This window comes from Salarias fasciatus, chromosome 22 (assembly GCF_902148845.1).
Source record: "Salarias fasciatus chromosome 22, fSalaFa1.1, whole genome shotgun sequence".
Taxonomy (NCBI): Eukaryota; Metazoa; Chordata; class Actinopteri; order Blenniiformes; family Blenniidae; genus Salarias; species Salarias fasciatus.
The window spans coordinates 12621245-12641454 of NC_043765.1; the positions used below are offsets into that span (position 1 = coordinate 12621245).

The 20210-nt window shown below is 43.3% G+C and overlaps 1 protein-coding gene across 1 annotated transcript in view; it reads left to right on the forward strand.

Annotated features, from left to right (window-relative positions):
* LOC115409775 (CUB and sushi domain-containing protein 1-like) overlaps nucleotides 1-20210 on the forward strand; it is a 204277-nt gene that overhangs the window by 124589 nt on the left and 59478 nt on the right. Inside the window, 8 exon segments of the mRNA XM_030121052.1 lie at nucleotides 283-409; nucleotides 8642-8844; nucleotides 9016-9207; nucleotides 11394-11532; nucleotides 11616-11803; nucleotides 14957-15151; nucleotides 15937-16053; nucleotides 18074-18187. Coding sequence (XP_029976912.1) covers nucleotides 283-409; nucleotides 8642-8844; nucleotides 9016-9207; nucleotides 11394-11532; nucleotides 11616-11803; nucleotides 14957-15151; nucleotides 15937-16053; nucleotides 18074-18187 — 1275 coding nt within the window.

Below are 20210 nucleotides of genomic sequence, written 5' to 3' on the forward strand. Positions count from 1 at the left end.
TCTATGAGATCATGGCGGAGGTGGCGGGCTGCCTTCGCCGAGCCAAAGAGACACATTGAGTATATTGAGTTGGCTGCTCTCCCTCCTATCATTCAGATTGCGCGCGAGATGATCGAGTACGTCACGTTTGACTGCTTTGTCAATAATTAATAATGATGAGAGGGAACTGATGAGATGCACTTTCCTGAAAGTAGGGCCGTGCAGTTTCTGTGGCGAGTGTCTTAACCTACTTGCGTCGTTCCGTTTATTTAACTTCATGATTCTTTTCGTCTTTCTTTGCAGCCGAGTGTGGGGGCACCATCAAGGAGGAGCCCTCCGGTCGGATCCTGTCTCCGGGCTACCCGGCGCCATACGAGCACAACCTGCACTGCATGTGGACCATCGAGGCGGCGCCTGGAAGCACGATTAGGTCTGAGCAGTACACTTTGATTTCCTTCTTTTGGTGTGCGTTCGACTTTTCTGATTACTTTGTTCTTTGAGCGGGCTTTCTTTCAATCTACCACCTTTCAATATACTTCCAATTTAGCCCCACCCCCACCCCCTCTCTCTCTCTTTTTTTTTTGTGTGCAGTGGTATTCATTACTTTCTCAGGCCGCTGTGCAATCAATCTTCAGCGAGCTGCTGTTGGCCAATAGCTGAGTTACAACAGCGCGAGGAAACGCAGCCTTCAGGTTTCAGACCAGGCCAAATCAAAATTCGCATTTGATTTGATTTGTTTGTTTCGATTAAAATGTATATAATTTAATAAGTAAATTTGAAACTGTTTGGATTTTGTATTGAATGTTTGGCCTGGGGTTGTATAATGTTACTTAGCCATCATGTTATACCAGCAAAAGAAGTCTGATTGGCTTAAAAAAAAAAATGTACAGAGAAAAACAACACTAAACATTCAACCAGTGATTACAAACTAGGGAATAAAATATCAATCAATTAACCAAAAGTTGAGACTGACATAGTTCAAACACAGTTCATATTTCAGCCTCGCATTCCCCAATCACAAATAAGCCGCTCAGCAAAGTTGCGTGGATGCAGCTCTGGCAAGGTTCAATTTGACCCGAGTGTGGTCAGCAATGCTGGGACACGAATAAAGCAGTTATTGGTTTCTGCAGCTGATTTGAGAGGCAGTGGACATTCAGCCGTCTGGCTCTGTGGCAACCATCCTTTTACTTGAGGGACCCAAACTTTTACCATTGTAAACCGAGGCGATTCCTCCACACCCTGTACAGTTCCATACATAGAAGGGGCCTCATAGCACACTATGTGTGAAATACATTTATTTTTTCATATGTTCTATAATGATGAGTTCCTTTTCACTGAGGATAAAGGATAAATATTTAGGCTTCCACACTGTCTCACATTGGTGCCGCTTCAGTTTGCAGTTTCAAGCTCATTCGTCATATTGGCCACTTTTTTCATCACAAAAGACGAATTCAACTCCTCATTCCGTCCAATCACTGGTCGAGATGACGAATTTAGCTAATCGCTACTAAGTCCTGCAACGGGTGGCGTCTCCCTCATGAGTCTCTGAACTCAACATAATCAGGCCCGTCTCAGTTTACATAAAGAAATGAAATGATGTGAATCATGAAAAATAAAGTATTGACGCCATACTTTTGGAAGCAGTCTGAGCCTCACACCAGCCCACAGCTTTCCCTCAGCATTGCATTTGCTTGATAGATAACACCTTGTGTATTAGATTAGATTTCTTTTTTCTCCTTCAGTTCTCCTGCCGTCGTCAGTCTATTCATGAAACGCTTCTTTTCCTCACCTCATTTCACCTCCTCTCACCTCGACCCACCCCGGTAATTCAAAGCGCCGGTGTTTCCTTCGCCCCTCAAGCAACAAACAAAACCAAAAAAAAAAAAAAAAGAGCACCTTGTGACTTTTGTGTGTGTAATCACCCCATTTAAACTTCTTATACATACAGGTGTGAGATAATGCGCAGGCTTTGCAGAATTCTTTAGACCACAGCACAGTATCACCATCACACCTTATACATTTTTAACAAGACGATGTCCTTGGGCGTATCGAAGCCTTTCCACCCGCCGGAGTTCGCTTTAGTATGAATCCATTTCGGTACATTCAACTTGTTAAAACCAATGTCCGTTGTACATCATCACGCCTCTGATAACTCCCATGTTTGACAACACAGAAATGAGAAACCATTATGGAACACCGGAGTATTAAAAGTGTTTATGCGCCGTCACGAGGCGGCAATGTAAACTAATGTAATATTCGTGTAAGCTTCTGCACTTGAGGGAGGGAAGGCGCTCCGGGCATGGCACACTTCAGAGAGAATGCCGTTAAATCCATAAGTACATGTGTGTGTGAAGGAACATGCAGAAGAGGCAGAGGACACAATAGATGGTTTAAGTGGAATGTCTATAATCTCTCTTCTCATAAATTGGATTAAGCGTTCCTACGAAAATCACATGCACTTCATAATGGGACGTTGTATCTCCATGATTTTTGTACATGAAATGAAATGTTCCGTACATGATAGAATGACACATATTTGTCATAAATACACTTGCTATGAGATAGTAAATAGCAATTATTTGCAATTTGGCTAACCCGCGTTTTGTGTTTTTAATTTAACCATGCATGGAATTTGGTTACAAATACGGAGGGAAACCCCATGATCTATTCTTTAAAATGTTCTTTTTTTCAAAGAGTCGAATTGTTCTTGTCATTGCAGCAATAAGATTTTCCTGTTAAAATGTGTTTTGTAATTTTTTTTTGTTTTAAAATTAAAACGTTTCTGACTGTTAATCTTGTGCTACTGTAGCAGTATAGATAGATTTTCGCATTAGCCTGATTTCTCAGATAACCTGAATAGTAACACTGCAGTGGTAAAACTGGTGTTTTGGTCATTCCGTTCCATTGTGCTGCAGTAGAGCAACATGAACATTCTCTAACTATTAAATGAAGCGCTGCATGGATTTTTTAATTTATTTTTCCACTTCATTGTACTGTTACTAATGTTTTTTTGCACACCGTGCATGCGCACCGTCTTCACGGATTCCGTTGTGCACGCGTCTTCTCCCACAGCACAAACATCTGACATTCCCCGGTCCCTCCTGATTGCTCAGTTAGGTTCATTAGTACCTTCACTCGGAGTCCCTGGCACTCCACTGCATGGCGCGCTCCACATCCATGCCTTTGATCCTACGCGCGCAATTCATTATTGAGAGGAATTTGCAAATGCATTAGCCCAGGGATTCCTTGTGTATGAGATGGTGCAGCTGAAGGTAGCACACTAATCAAACTGTGCCGAGTTTATGTGGAACCCAGAAGTTGGGCTGAGTGACAGCAGACATCTTAATAGCCCCAAACCAATTTGCCAATTGTTATTGATGGAAGGAGAACGTCGGTACGAAGCAGTGAGTGGAATACCGGCGTGAAGTGATAATAACGAGATCAAACGAATCGCTGCGCTCAGGGAGCAAGTGAGTCATTTCACTGATATAACATCCAGTGGTTGCTGCTGCTTGGGTGAAATCACTGATCTCAGCCACGTAGGATACAGAACAATGACGCACATACGTTTTTCATCGTCAGCGTCCAGTTTTTGGAGCAAACTGTGTCTTATAATACGCACCTCACATTGTGAAAATATTTTGTAGAGGTGTTCAGTGCAGTTCCCTGTTCGTAATTTCTCCTCTTAACTCCTTTGCTTAACACATTAAATAAAGTGTCCAATAATGCCATTTGGATGGTAGGCTGCATTCTAAGAATTTGAGATTATAAAAGCCTTTCATTGCATATAAAAGCAGTGTGCCGAATTGATAAATGTCAGCTTCAAAAGCAGCATCGACTTAATGTGCCTTGCTCATCTCGCCATTTGGAAGCATTCATGTTATTGCTGTAACCGTGTTCATCATGTCATTTTATATCATTACCACTTTTTTTCAGTATAATGCAGGGAAACGTATACTAAATTAAAGTCTGAGCGCATTTTTCACAGGTAGTTGTGGGACAGTATGAACCACGATGCTGAAATCTTCATACAAAATAAGTATTTAATCCATCACCTCATTGTTAACCTGAATTACTCATGCTTTAAGCATCTGTTAGATTCATTCAACAGTTGTGGAAGGGTGAATGAGTTTGACAGTGATATTTCAAAACATGCAAGTCTCAACACAAGTTGCTTTGATGCTGCTCCAGAATGCTTGAGAACTTTGTTTTTATTCACCCGACAATGCCTCCTCCATTCCATTACACCGTGTACCTCACAGTAAATCACTGAACACAGCTCGGTAAATGTCAGCGCAACACGGACACAAAGGCTGCCAAGTCTGTTCAGTGTGTTTTCAAAGCCCGTTGTGTGCATGTATGTTTCCCATCCTGAAAACCGGAGTCACAGAGGCCACCGCCTCGCATTCCGTGGAGGTGAGCGCTCGCCGTGCCTTCGCCTTCATACAAACCATCCCAATTAGGTCTAAGTAAGCAGCAGTCTGTTTGCTCTACATCCCTCTTCTTCCTCATTTCCCTCATACCACACACATATACACCCCCACATACTTACTTATTTATCATCTTCATGCACACATACACCTACTCCGAAGACTCCCCACAGGAGTCGTGATTGCAGCTCGACTGTTTTGTATTCATATGAGAGCATCCCGGCACTCTCTATTTCTCTCTCTATCTCTCTCATATGAATACAAAACAGTTAAGGCGGAATCAAAAGAGACCTGAGAAATCTCTCCCATCCTTCTCTTCTCCATCTCATCTGCTCGCGGCGATTCCTCTGACACTTGATTGAACTATTTTATCTTGTTAAGAGGGGACCGAGTGTAAAGGAGAGCCCTCAGCTGTAAACTTCAAAACACGGTTTTCAATGATTTGTCAAAATGTTAAGTGCACACAGAGACCCAAATTTCCTTTTCCTTAGCAACTCATACAGTCATTTTACTTATTCCAATCTGTGTTTTGTCACACAGCCCTTCACACACACACACACACACACTTCTACCAATTTCACCTCACTTCTCTGAAGCATTTGTCTCAAGTGGGAAAAGCTTCTCGAAATGTGGACTATTGTCAACAACAACTTTATCTGACTGCCGTAAAGCCTTTAACAAGTGTGAACTTTAACACACATGGACGAAGCAAGGAAATAAAAAAAAAAAAAGAAAAAAAAAGAGATGAATCCAGCCAAGAGGATTGGTCCATTAAATGAAAAGTGCAGTCCAGACACCTTGACTGGGAAAACACAAGGGGGTTTTTATAGGCCAACGTCAACATGTATTCTTAAAACCTTTTGGGAGAACTCTGATCCTTTTACCGTCTTCTCTTCCACCCCGTCTCTTTAGCTGTCAATCTCAGGGTAACAAATGGAGATACCCTCATTTAGACTTTACATAAAAGCAGCCAATCATCATAACATGCAGCCCACGTCCATCCAATCCATCCGGCTGCGCGGCACAATACCTACATCCCTCAGAGCTCCCTCCGCTCTCCATCAACCTCTTATCCTCCTGCCATCAACCACCTCTTCCAGCCGGCTTGCAGTGATGAACATTAGTCTTGTTTTTGCTGCGACCCCACCACCACCACCAGCACCGCCACCCCTTTCCCACATCACCTTCTGCTTTTCGTCAAGGCAGCACTCCCTTTCCGCCCACCTCTCAATCTTCCTCTTACCATATAAATCTGGAAGGGAAACATGATGCCGCTGGGTTCTTGACAGTCCTGAAGGTTGAATTAGAACAGGAAACCTTTCAGCACAGGAGCATCGATCCGTCACGTGACCATTCTCGCCGTGCTCATGCAAAACAATGTGTACAATCATCGATGCTTGCGCAACAGATGCAGAAGAACTGCACGCATACATGCATATCACATGTCTTTGGAGACACGCGTGTGTTTGACATCCACTTTGTTGGTCTTTAAGACCGCTGCCAGTCTAAACAAAAAGGATTCCTTATAGACTGTTCACTTGAGTGTTTGATTCTCAATGCAAAAGAAGAAAACACAGACTTGTCCCCTCTAATTTAAGCTTGGCAGCCACACAGTCACAATTGATCCTCTTGGAGGCCCCGGGAGCAGGGAATCGTTTTAACTTGCTCGCTCATACAGAATCTCATACATATTACTCATGTGTTTTCTTTTTTTTTTTTTTTTTTTATTATTCACCATCTGACTGTTTTCATTGAGCTTTGAATGATTACTGTTCTGTACATCACGCGGTATTATCTCTGCCTCAGTGAATATTAGCGCGAGGAGTGTAAGTACAAAGAATAGGATTAATATTTATGCCGGTGCCCGGATAATGAAAGCTGGAGATATGTTGCCTGGCAGAGATAAGGAGGTTAATGTGTGAACTGTATGTATGTATGAGTCCGCTGGTGTATGTGTTTGCAGGGCGCGAATGCTCATGTATGTGAATGTAATGCAGCGTACACTTTTAAAATACCTATCAGTGCACATTTGTGTAGCGGCGCAGTGGCGTGCCTGTCTGCATCTGTTTGTTCAGTGCGAATTTCTTTCCGCAAGCCCCTGCAACAAAACATGTCATGTGGGTTATGTACAGTATTCACACACACACACACACGCACGCGGCACATGGTTGAGTAGCCTCTGGCTGCTTCTCACACATCAGACAGTATGGGAATCGGAGTCTGACGCCAATTATGCAGAAACGGTGGGAACTTGTTGCTAAAGCCGACATACCAGTGGGCCGCTGCCCCTCCTCTGCATCATCCATAGCTTAAGGCTGCGTGTGTGTGTGGATGAGTGTAAAGGGATGATGGTACCAAAACGCATAATGTACTGTGATTTACTGTGGTTGACTGAAAATGGGATTTCAATGCAACTCATAAAATTTAAAAATCAGATTTTTGACTTCATGATTTGTACAGATATTCATGGGAGAGCTTAAGCTTCTCAAAAAGAAAAAAAAAAGAATGAGCTCTGCAGACTTTCTTTAAAAGATGAACACAAGTGGTGCAGAAGTATCTTTTAAGCAGTTGCACTGGCTTTGGCCATGAACCAGGATGGATGCAGTTGTGAGGAACAGTGTTGAGAAAGTGTTTGGCTCCAATTAATGCGTTCATGATTTCCGTGCCAGGTCGCTCCGTTAGGTTAAAGTTCAACCGTCAACCTTCTGGTCGCAAGTTACTGGAGACGATCCCAGCTGACTATGAGCTAAGGCAGGGGAGCTGACAGCCTGGACAGGAGCAGACAGAGACAGCCAGTCACACACTCACACACTTTCAAGCTCAGCCTGGACTCAAACCAGGGAAATCCTCACTATGAGACGAGACGCCCCGGTGAGCTCAAGCGCCTCACCATCTCTGTGAAATCTATTGAAGGTGTGACAACATCCAAATAAAGCAATTGAAGCTCCATCAGAAATGCTACGTTTTATTTTTCTCTGGTCCTCATTCTGAGTAAATAAACTCGGCGATAGATGTTTTTACCAGCTCAGTACAGCTTGAGAGCTGAATTTCTATTATATTTTCAAAATATCCAAGCCAGCGATTTGGATAAGCTGGCATAAACTTTTTTTTTTTTTTTTTTCCCCAACATCTGCGTGTACAAAAATGATATTGAAAGCAAATAAAAAGTTTTTCATGCAGTCCATGTCAACATCTCTCTCATATCTTTACTTTAATTGCTTTTTGTTACTTCTTTAGTCCTGCTGAGCCAATCCGAAGCACACACACACACTCATGCTCACGCACAAAACTCCAAATGCTATATTGATATGAATCCACTGCATTGAGGCTTTCACAGTCTCACACACACATACACACACACACACACACATGACGCGACAGTGCATTTCCCATCCGTTGGACCACCGGCTGGCTGACAGCTGTCTAAGCCAAAGTGAAGGGTAGATATTTTGACAGCATCATCTTTCTGATGTCTAGACTGAAACTATTAAATGCTGTGGCAGACGTATCTGCTTGACTGGCATTGTGGAACATCCACTGAATGCTCCGCTTCCACCGCCTGTGATTCACTTTAAAATGTTATTTGTTTTCCTCTTTTACACATGGTTTCATCCGTGCCTTTTTTCCCCCCACTATTCTTATTGTCTCCGTTAATCACGTCATTACTTAGTGATTCTCTTAAATATGCGGTTTGCTGTAATCCTTTCATTATAGTTTTGACTCATCACATTTTAGAAATTGTGACTTCTTCTTTAAAGCCAATGTTTTTCTGTCATCTGCTTTTTCTGCTTTTAAATTGAGATGTTTCAGTAATAAATGCTATGAAAATTAAACAAATACTGAACCTTGATTTTTAAAAAAGTAGATAATACAATAGTTTTTTTTATTTATATAATAATCCTCTTTTTGTAGAAAGATTATTATGTGACAGACTTGGTTTTTGTTTTTTTTTTTTTGATATTGACTGCTCAATGAAAAGCTGAGAGCGGATGACTTCTGCTGCTTTAACCTTTCGTCAAAGAGCCAAGGGTTGTTTGAATGAAATGAAATGCAAAGAGGACGCAGCTGAATTTAAAGTCTGTTTATAATTTTCCTGTGAGGAAAAAAAAGGCTGCTTTTGTACACCTGAAGTTGGTTTATATAACACTTAATTTTCGCTTTGGGGGTCACGGGGTGCATCTATCATCACAGAATGTCATCTATCAAAACCTAAACGCTTTGGCCTTTTGCAGCCTGCATTTCCTGGTCTTCCACACGGAGGAGGTCCACGACGTGCTCCGGATCTGGGATGGGCCTCAGGACGGAGGGGTTCTGCTGAGGGAGCTGAGCGGCTCGGTGCTGCCCCCCGACGCCCACAGCACCTTCAACACCGTCAGCCTGCAGTTCACCACGGACTTCTTCACCAGCAAGCAGGGCTTCGCTCTGCAGTTCTCCGGTGAGAAGGATAATAGAGGATGATGGAAATGTTAGATGAAAAGAACTGAGTGAGGGGAAAGGTGCAGCACTCCCAGGTTTAACTGTGAACAATGGCAATAATACACCCTTTTCATCTTGTGACCGAGGCCCATTTACATTGCACTGATTAAGCTCCGCTTCGCTCCTTCAGTCTCCACTGCGACGTCCTGCAACGACCCAGGCATGCCGACTAATGGCACCCGGGGCGGCGACAGCAGGGAGCCGGGGGACCATGTGGTGTTCCAGTGTGATCCCGGCTACATCCTGCAGGGCGCCAACAGGATCACCTGCACAGAAATCAACGGGCGCTTCTTCTGGCAGCCCGACCCTCCGACATGCACAGGTAATTGCTGGCACATATCCACACTTAATGCAGCTTCTCCCCCAGCCTTTTTCTCTACTACTTTTTTTTTTTAAACTCTAAACTCTGCATTTAGTGATCACATAATTTTATTTTTAAAGCTACTAAAAGTACTTTTGTATGCTCAAGTGGCTTGCTTATTATTGTAAGGCACCACAGTTTTGTCTCTGGTTATAGGAATTGATATTTAATCGGAATAAAGAGAAAGAAGCTGTGGAAACAGTGCCATGCACTGCATAGCTTTTCTTACCGCTCTGACTTTTGTCGAACAGGTAGACAACGCAGGTTCCTAACTCAATTACCTAACAGACTCCTTAAGTGAATTTTAAGTGGCAAACTAAATTCCCATATCCCCTAGACATTTACCGGAGGCACTGCAGCAGACAGAGATGAGATTATCCCGTTCCTCAGCGGCCACAGAGACCTCTCAGTTCTACCTCTACTCTTTCTGTAGCCCTTTTTTTGATTAATCTGTGAAGCACGAGCGGGCTACTGCTCAACAACCAAACAATGCTAAGTAATTAACTGATTTAATTAATATTATGTAATTAGCTTCCTTTTAATTAATGTTTAGTTTAATGAGATCATTTTTGGGTTTGGGGTCAAACAGTTGTGTCTCACTTACAGGTGAGAGTGAGGTAAGCCGGTGTCGATACGCATTAGCTGCTCACTTATCTCAAGGCGTGTCTGCGATTACCGGGGTAATGTGGTTCATCTGTGGACTTGTGAACGCCGCCGTCTGATTCATGTTGCGCACCAAGCAAGTAGAAAAACCTTGCTTGAATAGAAGGAGTCTGTCCATTTCCATATGAACTATGATGCTGTAAATGTAGCACAGACACAAAAGAACTCTAATCACAGGAAGTCACAGGCTTTAAAAAAGTGATAAACTCATAACTAAAATGTGAATGGAGTACCTATTTTTACTTTGTTTTATAATGTATGGCAGGGCTGTGAAACACTTTACTTAAAAGGCCATAATTTTGCCAATTATCCTAAGAAATGGCTACAAAATGCAGTGAAAACTGCTATAGCTATTGCATTGTGCATGTTTTTACAAACTCACACTGACAGCAGAGCTTCAGGTTAATGCTACTTTGCATTTTCACAATGAGTTAACTGCCCTTCATGACAGCATCACTGATATCTCAGCCTGGGTCTCAGTGTTATTGTAGAATTGTTTTCTTCAACATTTGGACTTATTTGCTTGGTGGTTCAGCGGGTCAGATTGCAGCTGCTTGTAAGCCGTTTTTGGCCCATGGACCTTATGTTTGAAACCTCTGTTTTATAGGCTGATGAAAATCTCAGCTTTTAAAATTCGTACCTTCTAAAGATACAGTCACAGTTCTTGTCTGTGACTTTTGTTTAATGATTAAAAAAAAAAAAGAATATTAAGCAAATGTTCCTTCAGCCTTCCATTATGTGCTCAATTTATTTATTTCATTAAAAACAAGTGAATGTGTCCTCTCCTTAATGCTTCCCTCTCTTGCTCACAGTTTTGTTTCTGTTGTTCTATTTGCTTTATATTTAATTTTTAAGTACAGTTTCTAACTGCTTAATATCCTGCTTTACCCGTTGTTTTTAATGTGATTGCTTTTTAAATGTCATTCGCGCCATGCCTTTTTTTAACAAGTGCCTGTCTTTTACCGTCATTTTTAATGATCTGAAACATAATCTTACAGTTCCTTGTGACTGAATGATTTAAATAAGATTTGCTTTAACTTTTGGCACCATAAAAAAGAGTACTTCACAGATGTGTGCTTTTTTTTTTTTATTCTTTTTTTTTTTTCTTGGAGTCAAAGCAGTTCACCATGCGAAACAAGGGCAGTAGTTTACACAGAAGTAGCAGCTCTTGGAGAGCCATGCTGTGCCAAACAATATTGAATACCGTCACTATGGCAACCTTTGAGTTGCTGATCTCAGATGGTCGTCGGCGAGTTAATTACCTTTTTTCCCGGCTTTCTGCGCCGTTTACAAATGCCTCACTTCAAACGGTGGTCACTCAGTTATTCAGCCTTCAACGTATCAAACTGCTATGTTTATGTTTATGCCATTTAGGACATTTCAATACTGTAATGAAACAGGTGGAATTTCTGTCGGCGGGCAGCTGAATTTGTTTGATTGACCCCGGCGTGTGGCTTTATATGTGTTTTCATCTTTCTCCTCAGCTCCATGTGGAGGGAACCTGACGGGACCGAGCGGGCTCATTCTATCTCCAGACTACCCTGAACCGTACCCTCATGGAAGGGAGTGCGACTGGACTGTTGCGGTCACACAGGACTACGTCATCTCTCTGAGCTTCAACCAGTGAGCTTTCAGTCACACTAACATGTGTTCTATAATAGTGTATCAGCAGCAAACATCATGTGTGTTTAAATCTGTGTAACCAGGTTCAGCTTGGAGCCCAGTTATGACTTCCTCCATATCTACGATGGTCCAGACTCCCTCAGCCCCCTGCTGGGGAGTTTTTACGGCACCGATGTTCCCGATCGAATCGAGAGCAGCTCCAACACGCTCTTCTTGGCTTTCCGTAGCGACGCCTCCCTCAGCAGCAATGGATTCGTGCTGCAGTACACAGGTGTGTACTTTCTGTTGGGAAATGACTATATGGCTGATTGTGTGCTGCTGTGAACTCTGATTATAGTCTCTCTGCTTCTTGAGTTCTTCTAATGAGATTTTTCAATTTTGAGCATCTTATGATTCTGAACAAAATAACTCCTTCAGTAAGTTGTCATTTTATCCCCAAAACAATTGATGTTCTAAAATTCTTCCTTTGGCTGGGCGAGGAGAGATTTATCCTCTGCTGCTTATCGACCTTGCAGATTGTTTCTTTTTTAACTTTCTCTTGTGTCTCGTCCAAAAGCGAGTGAGATTAGCCGTGTGAAAAATGCGCCAGCGAAAGAACGGGGTGTCTGTGCTGCAGCATCCTGATCACCACCCTCCCGTTTGTGCCGCGGCCTGCCTGGGTGTTGTTATTGATGTGCACCTCCCTCAGTAGCCCACTAACACAAAGAATTATGAAAATAAAACGCTGACAGCATGCGCGCTTAAGCTCTTTTTGATCAGTCCAGCTGCACGAAGGGCTACTGATGAATCGGAGCAAACGGCGTTTTGTTTTTCTCGCGTCTTAAACTCGGCTGACCGCAGCAAATTGATTTTGAGGGGACCCAAATTTCATTTCATTTCCTCGCATGAGACATTTGCCGGTGCGGAGGGATCACAGATGAGATCCGGTTGGCTCCAGAACTCATATATGTGTTTTGTACATGTATGTTTTCACCATCATGAGGAAATGCCTCAGCAGCTGGAGGTTGAAGCCCACTAACAAAAACACAATGAGCTCTAAATTAGACGGGACTCCTTTGTTAAGGGCTTCACTTGAGAGAACAGTGTTAAATTGTCCTAAATCTCCAAGTCTCAATTAGAACACTTTAAGGCGGAAGACATTTAACCAATTCTAGATCGACTACTTGCTTTTCTCTTGGCCGGCTTTCAGGTGAGTTTTCATCCGTTTGAGTGTGTCAGCTGTTATTAGAACGCTTCCCGTTAATGCAAACTCCACACGAGCGGCGTGAAACACGACACAGAGCCTGAGCCTTAACTCACTCACAGCAATATTCAACGGAGTGAGCGATGCAGCGTGTGATATTGTACGGCCAATCTGGTAGAGCAGATGGACCCAGTGTGTGGCTCAGAAAAACTCCCTCACCCCACTTCCAATTCTCCACACTAATGAACCATAACCAAATAATACATAAATTACCTCCTCAGTTTCAGACAAACAACGTGGCACTAAAGCGTGTTTGGCCGCGAGTTTAGCCCTATTTGGTGAGGAAGAGGCGAGTTGACGAGTTGGCCCGGTCCGTATTTGGTCAGCTCGCCACTGAAAATTGCATTACAGGATCTGCCCGAGGTGCTGTCAGCCCTTTTTACCGAGCGGTTTTTATGTCTTTCTCCAGCCGTGGCCATGTTTGATTGGCCTCTCTGGGGAAATATAACGGGCTAAAAACTTCCCGTGCCTGAGCCACATTTAAATAACACACACAGACACAGACAAGGACGTTTATACGTGGAAAAACACGCATATGCAAGCAACCCCATCCTCGCAACTGTCTTTTCCGATACCTGTACTGAGCCCAACGCTCATTTTCACTTCACATCACATCACCTAAGCCCCTTTGTGTATTTCTCAAAATAGATGATGCCTCTCTTACATTTTCTTTCACACCTACAAACCTCCTGGAGCGAGGGCTGTTAAATCGGTCATCTTCATTGCTGCGGCCGACCTTCTTCCAACAAGCTGGCGTCCGGGTCCAGTGCATACACAATGCACGCTACATCCATCACGCCTACACTTTCCATTTTCAGGTGTGTTGGTTTAATTGGGGAAGCGGCGAGGGAAGGCTCGGCTCATAAAAGGGCTCAGCCTGTCTGAAACAGGTGTCCTGACTGACAGGCAGAAAGGGGCGCTCTTGTTAAGCCCTGAAATGCAGCCTCCTGTTTGCTCAGCAGAGCCGCTGGTTTCATCACCCAAACCTGGCTTGAAATTCAGCTGCTGAATCAGAAATTGAACTCAGTTGTTGTTTAAATAAATAAAGAAATTTTCAGTGAAGGCAGTTCAGAAAGTGTTTAAAGAATTCCAAGCAATCTTAACTTTCTTTTTTTTTTTTTCCCTTATTGTGTCGGTTCTTTTCAGTGAAGTTCGATGTCAAACAAACGCATAAAAGCAATGCGAACTTTCCGGCACCCTCACAATCTCACCTCTGAGTTACATTGTAAGATGGTTTTTATAAATACCTTTGGAACGGAGGAAAGCATATTCCTCTTTGATGGCGTCTCAGTGAACCTTTCCAGATAAATGCTTTGTGTGTGAGTGTTGTTAAAAATGTGCCATATTTGCATTGTCGAGGCAGTTCGGCTTTTTAAGAACAGGCACTCAAATATGAGTTCAAATTTTAACATTTGACTCGACTCACCTTCCCTTTTGTGTGTTAAGCCATCACATATTGAATTTTGCTGTAAGAGTGGAGTGAACTGCGTTAAAGATTGAGGTAAATTGCTTTGGGCAGTTTTCCTATGTTTATTTTAGCGTCGACAGTGTGAAGGGTGCCAAATTGACAGGCCTCCTCTCACGTGCACGTTTTCCTCCGAAGAACGGTGTGACGGCAAATTGAGCGAGACATCTTTCTTAAGACCTCAGGAGGGGTGATTGATATGTGGCTGGATTCAGAGTGTTGGTGAGTGAGGGCTTGGCAGGGTGTGTGCGCGCGCGCGCGTGCTTTTCACAAAGAAAGCTTGCGTATGTGCATTGTCTTCTCTAGTTCGCTGCACAGTGAAGTGTTGTTGGGAGAGGCGGTTGTGTGTAGTCAGCAGACCTTGGGCCAGAGCCACGCCACTCTCAATCAGCTGGCTGTCTGTCTCCACAGCCATACATAGCCCGGCAGCCGCCGATGAGAAGCCACCGTCAAGGGCCGGAGAGAAAAGTGGCAGCCACCGAGATGTAGTATATACTGAGAGCGGAACGCACGGAGTTGCAGGGAATGGGGGGAAAAGAGTAAATGCAGCCACAGAGAAAGAAAAGTTAGGAATCAAAGTGTTTGAGTAACCCCAGGTAGAAAACAATTTCTGTTCCGGAGTCGCGAGACGCAAAAAAAAAAAACCTCCCTTTATTGAATGCCGCCACGTGCCGCCTCCTGTCGCCGATTTTCCACTGTGTTACCTCTCTCCGCAGAGAACCCCCGGGAGTCCTGCTTCGAGCCCGGCTCGCTGCGCAACGGGACGCGGGCGGGCACCGATCTCAAGCTGGGCTCCACCGTCACCTACCACTGCGACAGCGGCTACACGCTGGAGGGAGACCCGGCGCTCACATGCATCATGGGGGGAGACGGCAAGCCGAGCTGGAACAAGCCCAAACCCATCTGCATTGGTAAACACTGACATCTGGAGTCGGTTGCTAGAACAAGAAAAACCACATCAGCGCTTATAGACATGTAAACACACGTAAATGACTGTGTTGCCTCCCCACACAGTCGTGTCCTACAGGTATACGCAGGGAGCCGTGTGGCTTTTCTGCAAATATTAATAGATGCAGAAATGAAGCTTAAATATAATCTGCAGTTTTGAAGAGGGAGCTGCTTAGTTTGCATATCTTCTCCTCACACTCGTAGCAGAACCAGCAACCCCCTCTAACAGCTCTCTGATATTCCTTGTGACTCATGCTGCGCATGTACCCCTGGAACGCTGATAAGAGATCCCCCAACTCCACAGAAACCGGGCTCTCTCACAGCAGGTGTCACCGGTTCACTGTCAGGTGGAAGATGTGCATACCACACACATTCTCGCACCGGCAAAAAAAAAAAAAAAAAACACCCTCGCATGCATGGATTCCTCAGATACAAGCATAGTTTTTTTTTTTTTCTTTTTTTCTTTAAAAGGCTTTAGCCATGAGAGACGGTTCAGGCTTCACAGCATCCAGGCTAACCCAGAACGATAGTTGGAAAACATTGCAATTTCACTACGGCAAACACTGGGGACATCTCCCACCTTCGGCCCAATCAGACATGAAAAGTAATTTAGGAGTGAAGAAACGGAGAGGATTGAAAAGCAAGAAGTGGGGCTGGAATGGAGTCTCTCACTATTGGCCGTACACCTTCTTCTTTATATCCTCTTTACGGGTGTCCCTTCGTGTCTCATCACCGTCTCCCTCTGCAGCGCCGTGCGGTGGGCAGTACTCTGGGCTAGAGGGAGTGGTCTTGTCTCCCGGATACCCTGGAAACTACAGCAGTGCTCGGACCTGTTTGTACTCTGTAGTTGTGCCTAAAGATTACGGTAAGCCGTTTTCCTTGACGGATCTTTAAATTTGCATGATTGTGTTTGTGTAAGTATTAAAGTTTCATTCGGATCCAATTCTTCTGTAGGATAGTTTATGCATTTATCAGGCTCAAACTATGCAGTAGTACAGAGGTGTGCAGACAAAATGCTTTGCATTGCTATAATGTTTACGTGTAATAAAGAATTATCCAAATATTCCCTATAACTGAGTGTGCAATATAAAATCCTGCAATATCACAACAGTGTTTCTCTTCGATGTTTGTGAAAGGTGTTTTTCAGGATACTGGATTTCATCAGACCACATGTTCTACGTCCTAATGCTAAACTTCTACCCTTTCCGCTGCTGAAAATGCCAAAAAGTTCGATTAAATTGTTTATAGCTGGATATTATTTTTGATAGAAAGCAACTTTATTTTAAAGCAGTAAAAGCTGCCAAACTTCTACTCTTTTAAAATTGCAAATGAGGTTATTTGGTGGTTTTTCAGAGGTTCACTGAATGCATTTTTCATCTTTTTTTCTTTTTTTTTTGCACATCGTAAAATAGCACAGTGATTGATAGTCCTCATATCAGTCTGTCCGCTATACATATTTTCGCATTACTTTCCTAGAGCAATTTAATCTCAATATTACACACTAGACATCCAATATTTCTATCAGACTCACACACACAGGCTTAGAAATAATTGGTGTCTAACACATCCCGAGTTCTTGGAGTTTCGCTACTTTTTGGCATTTCCATCTTAAAGGTCACAGTTTGCTTCCAATATGTGATCCGATACTGTAGGAGCAGCGAATTATTCAGAAAGCAAAACAATGTTGGGAGTGTGACACGATTCAGACACGGAAATTCACGGGCACGCGTGTTTCACTTCCTTCCTGTCTCGTCTGTGTCCGCTTTTATCTCCTGCTTCATTTTTCCCTGCCTCTGGCTCTTTCAATGAATTATCAGCAGCGTGTTTCTCTCAGAGAAAGCTGAAGTCGTATCACTGTTCAATTATACCAAAAAGCAGTGGCGGTCATGTTTGACTTTGGGGTACTTCACCCCAGTCTTTCTCAGCGTTAAACTCATGACGCCTATAAAGAGGCCCAAGTGATGTTCCAACAGGACTGAGCACAAATCCCTCTTGAACCCTGTTGGCAGTGGATTTCACTCAATGGACTCGAAGCATGACAGGAAATTGTAATAATTAGAGTCCGCATTAGCATTTTCCTGGAAAATGACGAGGCCTTAGGCGTCTCACTTCGTCGTGCGAGGCCGCAAATGCGCTCGCCTCTCTTCCCGCCGCTTCTCATTAGACTGATGCGCCAGCCCTAATGGCGGGCTATTTTCCTTAGCTGCAGACGAGACGGTGGGTGTCACTGCAGTCAAGAACATGTCCAAATACAGACGGCCGTCAAAGACGAGCGGGTCGGCGCAGACGCGGAGTCATGTTGACTAAGAGTAACTCGGACGACGGGGCCGTGCATCCACACCTAATGGACGGCACCGGTCTTTTGTCCCCGGCTGCTCTTCCCCTGTCTCCTCTGCTCTCCTCCTTTGACCTCTAATATTTTCCAGGAGCAAACTCGACGAAGATCGAGTGTGAAAGGGTTGAATGTGTTCACGCAATAGCAGGAAAAAGGGACGGGTTGAAAGGATGAAGGCGCCATAGTGGAGCTTTAGCTGTGCATTGTACAACAGATTGGCTGTCATTATGAAGCCTTTCATCTACTGACAGGCCATCAAGCCCAGACAGGATTGCTGATCGCTCTTGTAATATCAGTTTTGGGTTGTGTTGTCATAACTGGTGGTATTATCCGCCCTGCTTTAAAGAACACATTTTGATTGAAATTGGCGTTGATGATATTCTTTTGAATGCGAACACCAAAGAGTACTTTTTTTTTTTTTTTCCCGTTGGATTTTCGGAATGAAAAGAAGAGTAGAGCTATCCGTGCGGCTGCTGCTGTCGCTAATTTTATCTAATTTCAGGTCTTTGATGTCATTTTTTTCTTTCTTTTTTTCCTAAATCTTTTTCAGTGGTCTTCAGTCAATTCGCCTTCTTCCAGACAGCTCTGAACGACATTGTGGAGGTTTATGATGGAGCAACACAACACTCCCGAGTCCTCAGCTCATTGTCTGGAGCACACACAGGTACTTCGACACAAACACTCATCCAAACACCCGAAAATATGCAGGTATCAAACCCAAAGAGAGATTAATGAAATAAGCTTCTCAACAACTCTTAACTGGCCTGACACTGATCCATCAAATCTGACATTTGCAGTGAGGAAACACTTGAGTCAGAAAATGTAACAAAGAGGAAAAGAAACAAGGATTGACATGAAGAAACTCTGATTAAACATGAATGCGAACTAGATCTATAAATATCAATGCAAAGGGTGGATACAACCTCATAAAATATAAGAAAAAGTAGTGTCAAGCAATATCTGCAAAAAACGGTAAAACCAAAGTGAATCACATAAATAAATATAAATCATCAGCCTGATTTAAACGGGTTGCTCATGAGTTTGTTTTGAGCATGTTGACATTACAGGCTGCCCACGGTTTGACGTGGGCCGCAGTAATAAAAGGATGTCTCATCGTGGACGCTTGTTCCAGCTTTAGGGATGACTAAGAGGCCGAACACCTGAAGACCTGAGAGCTCCCGAAGACTCATGTATTATTAACGCAGGTCTGAAGAATAGAAACAACCAGGGCCAGTGATAGTTTTAGAAGCTGGCAGAGGAATCACATTTTAACCCTTTATTGAATTGAATGAATTATTCGGGAATATCATCCATACCGAGTTCTTTATTTTGGGAAAAGTGTAAACTTGACCAAAACCAAAGCTCCTGTACCATTTCCAGCTGAAAATATGATCGATTCTCTTTGTACTTCTGTAAAACATGTCTTACTTGTATTATACTAAACAATATAATGCGCTATTTGTCAGGGAGGAACCAAATGAAGAATTTGCTGAATTTACCAGACATTTTCATTTTCCACTCCTCCAGTTCTGCAAGGATTCATGCACACCTGCCTGGTTTCTTTGACACGTTTTCAGAACCAGCTTTTGTCTTATAATTAAACGCAATTTGACCTCCCAGATTGGATCTCCCAGTTATTATGTCTGACACGACGGGACTAAATGAATTGTTGTTTTTGCCTTATCTCCTTCATGAGCATCCACTTAAACTCAGAGGCAAATTGCTGACACAGACGGAGCTGGCAGAGCTGCAGGTGGGCTTCAGTGAGCTGTGACACAATTCAATAGTGACAACAACTGCTGAAAGAGTCACGGCGATGACAAAGCAGCAGGCAGACCGGGGGAGCATGTCCCTACATTTAAATTGGTATTACCCAACACTGTTGCCAAAAAGTCAAGATATCGGCACATGGAGTTTCATAGACAAGCTGCCGCATTCATCAGCATCAAGTCATTTATCCGCGCGGCGCTCTCAACTTCCCCACTTCTGAAATCACTGAAACAGCTGGATACGCCCCGTGCGCGCACGGATCCTCTTTTTTATGACACAACGTGCAGTAATTATCTCAAATAAGCTCAGAATAGATGGCCACTTACTGTCACAAATTGCAGCAATGGTTTTACTCTTATGTAGATTATCGATGTGACAACAGCATTCATGCTACGTTTGTATGAAATGAGATGATGTAGAATAGCAAAAAGAAAAAATGTATCCAAACACTGTTTTGACTAATGATGATAGAAGCTAGAAAACTGATTTATCTCTTTTTTTTTTTCAGATTTCAGTTCTATAATGCTTGATAATATCAAAACAATGAAGAAATTGGATTTTTTTGGGAACACTGGACTACTTTTAAAGGCATTGCTATTCATACATGTGCACACATAAGAGTAGGAGTGCAGCAGAAGTACAGCAAATACATCCCCATATAGAAAATGTGAACATAAATTATGAATGAGAAAGAAGGGTGGCAAGCAGAGATTGAAAAGATAATTCAGAATTTGCGTTGTATCATCTCGGCTGGCGAATTCGATAAATGCCAGGAGAGAAAACGCCGGTGCAGGCGTGGATCAACCTTTGAGTGTAAAGGTGTGAGAGTTTTAGGGCAACCTTCCATCTCGGCCTGTGCCGGCCCCGTGGCTTGACAAAAGCAAAATGATTACTTTGGTTTGCGTCCAGGACAGCCC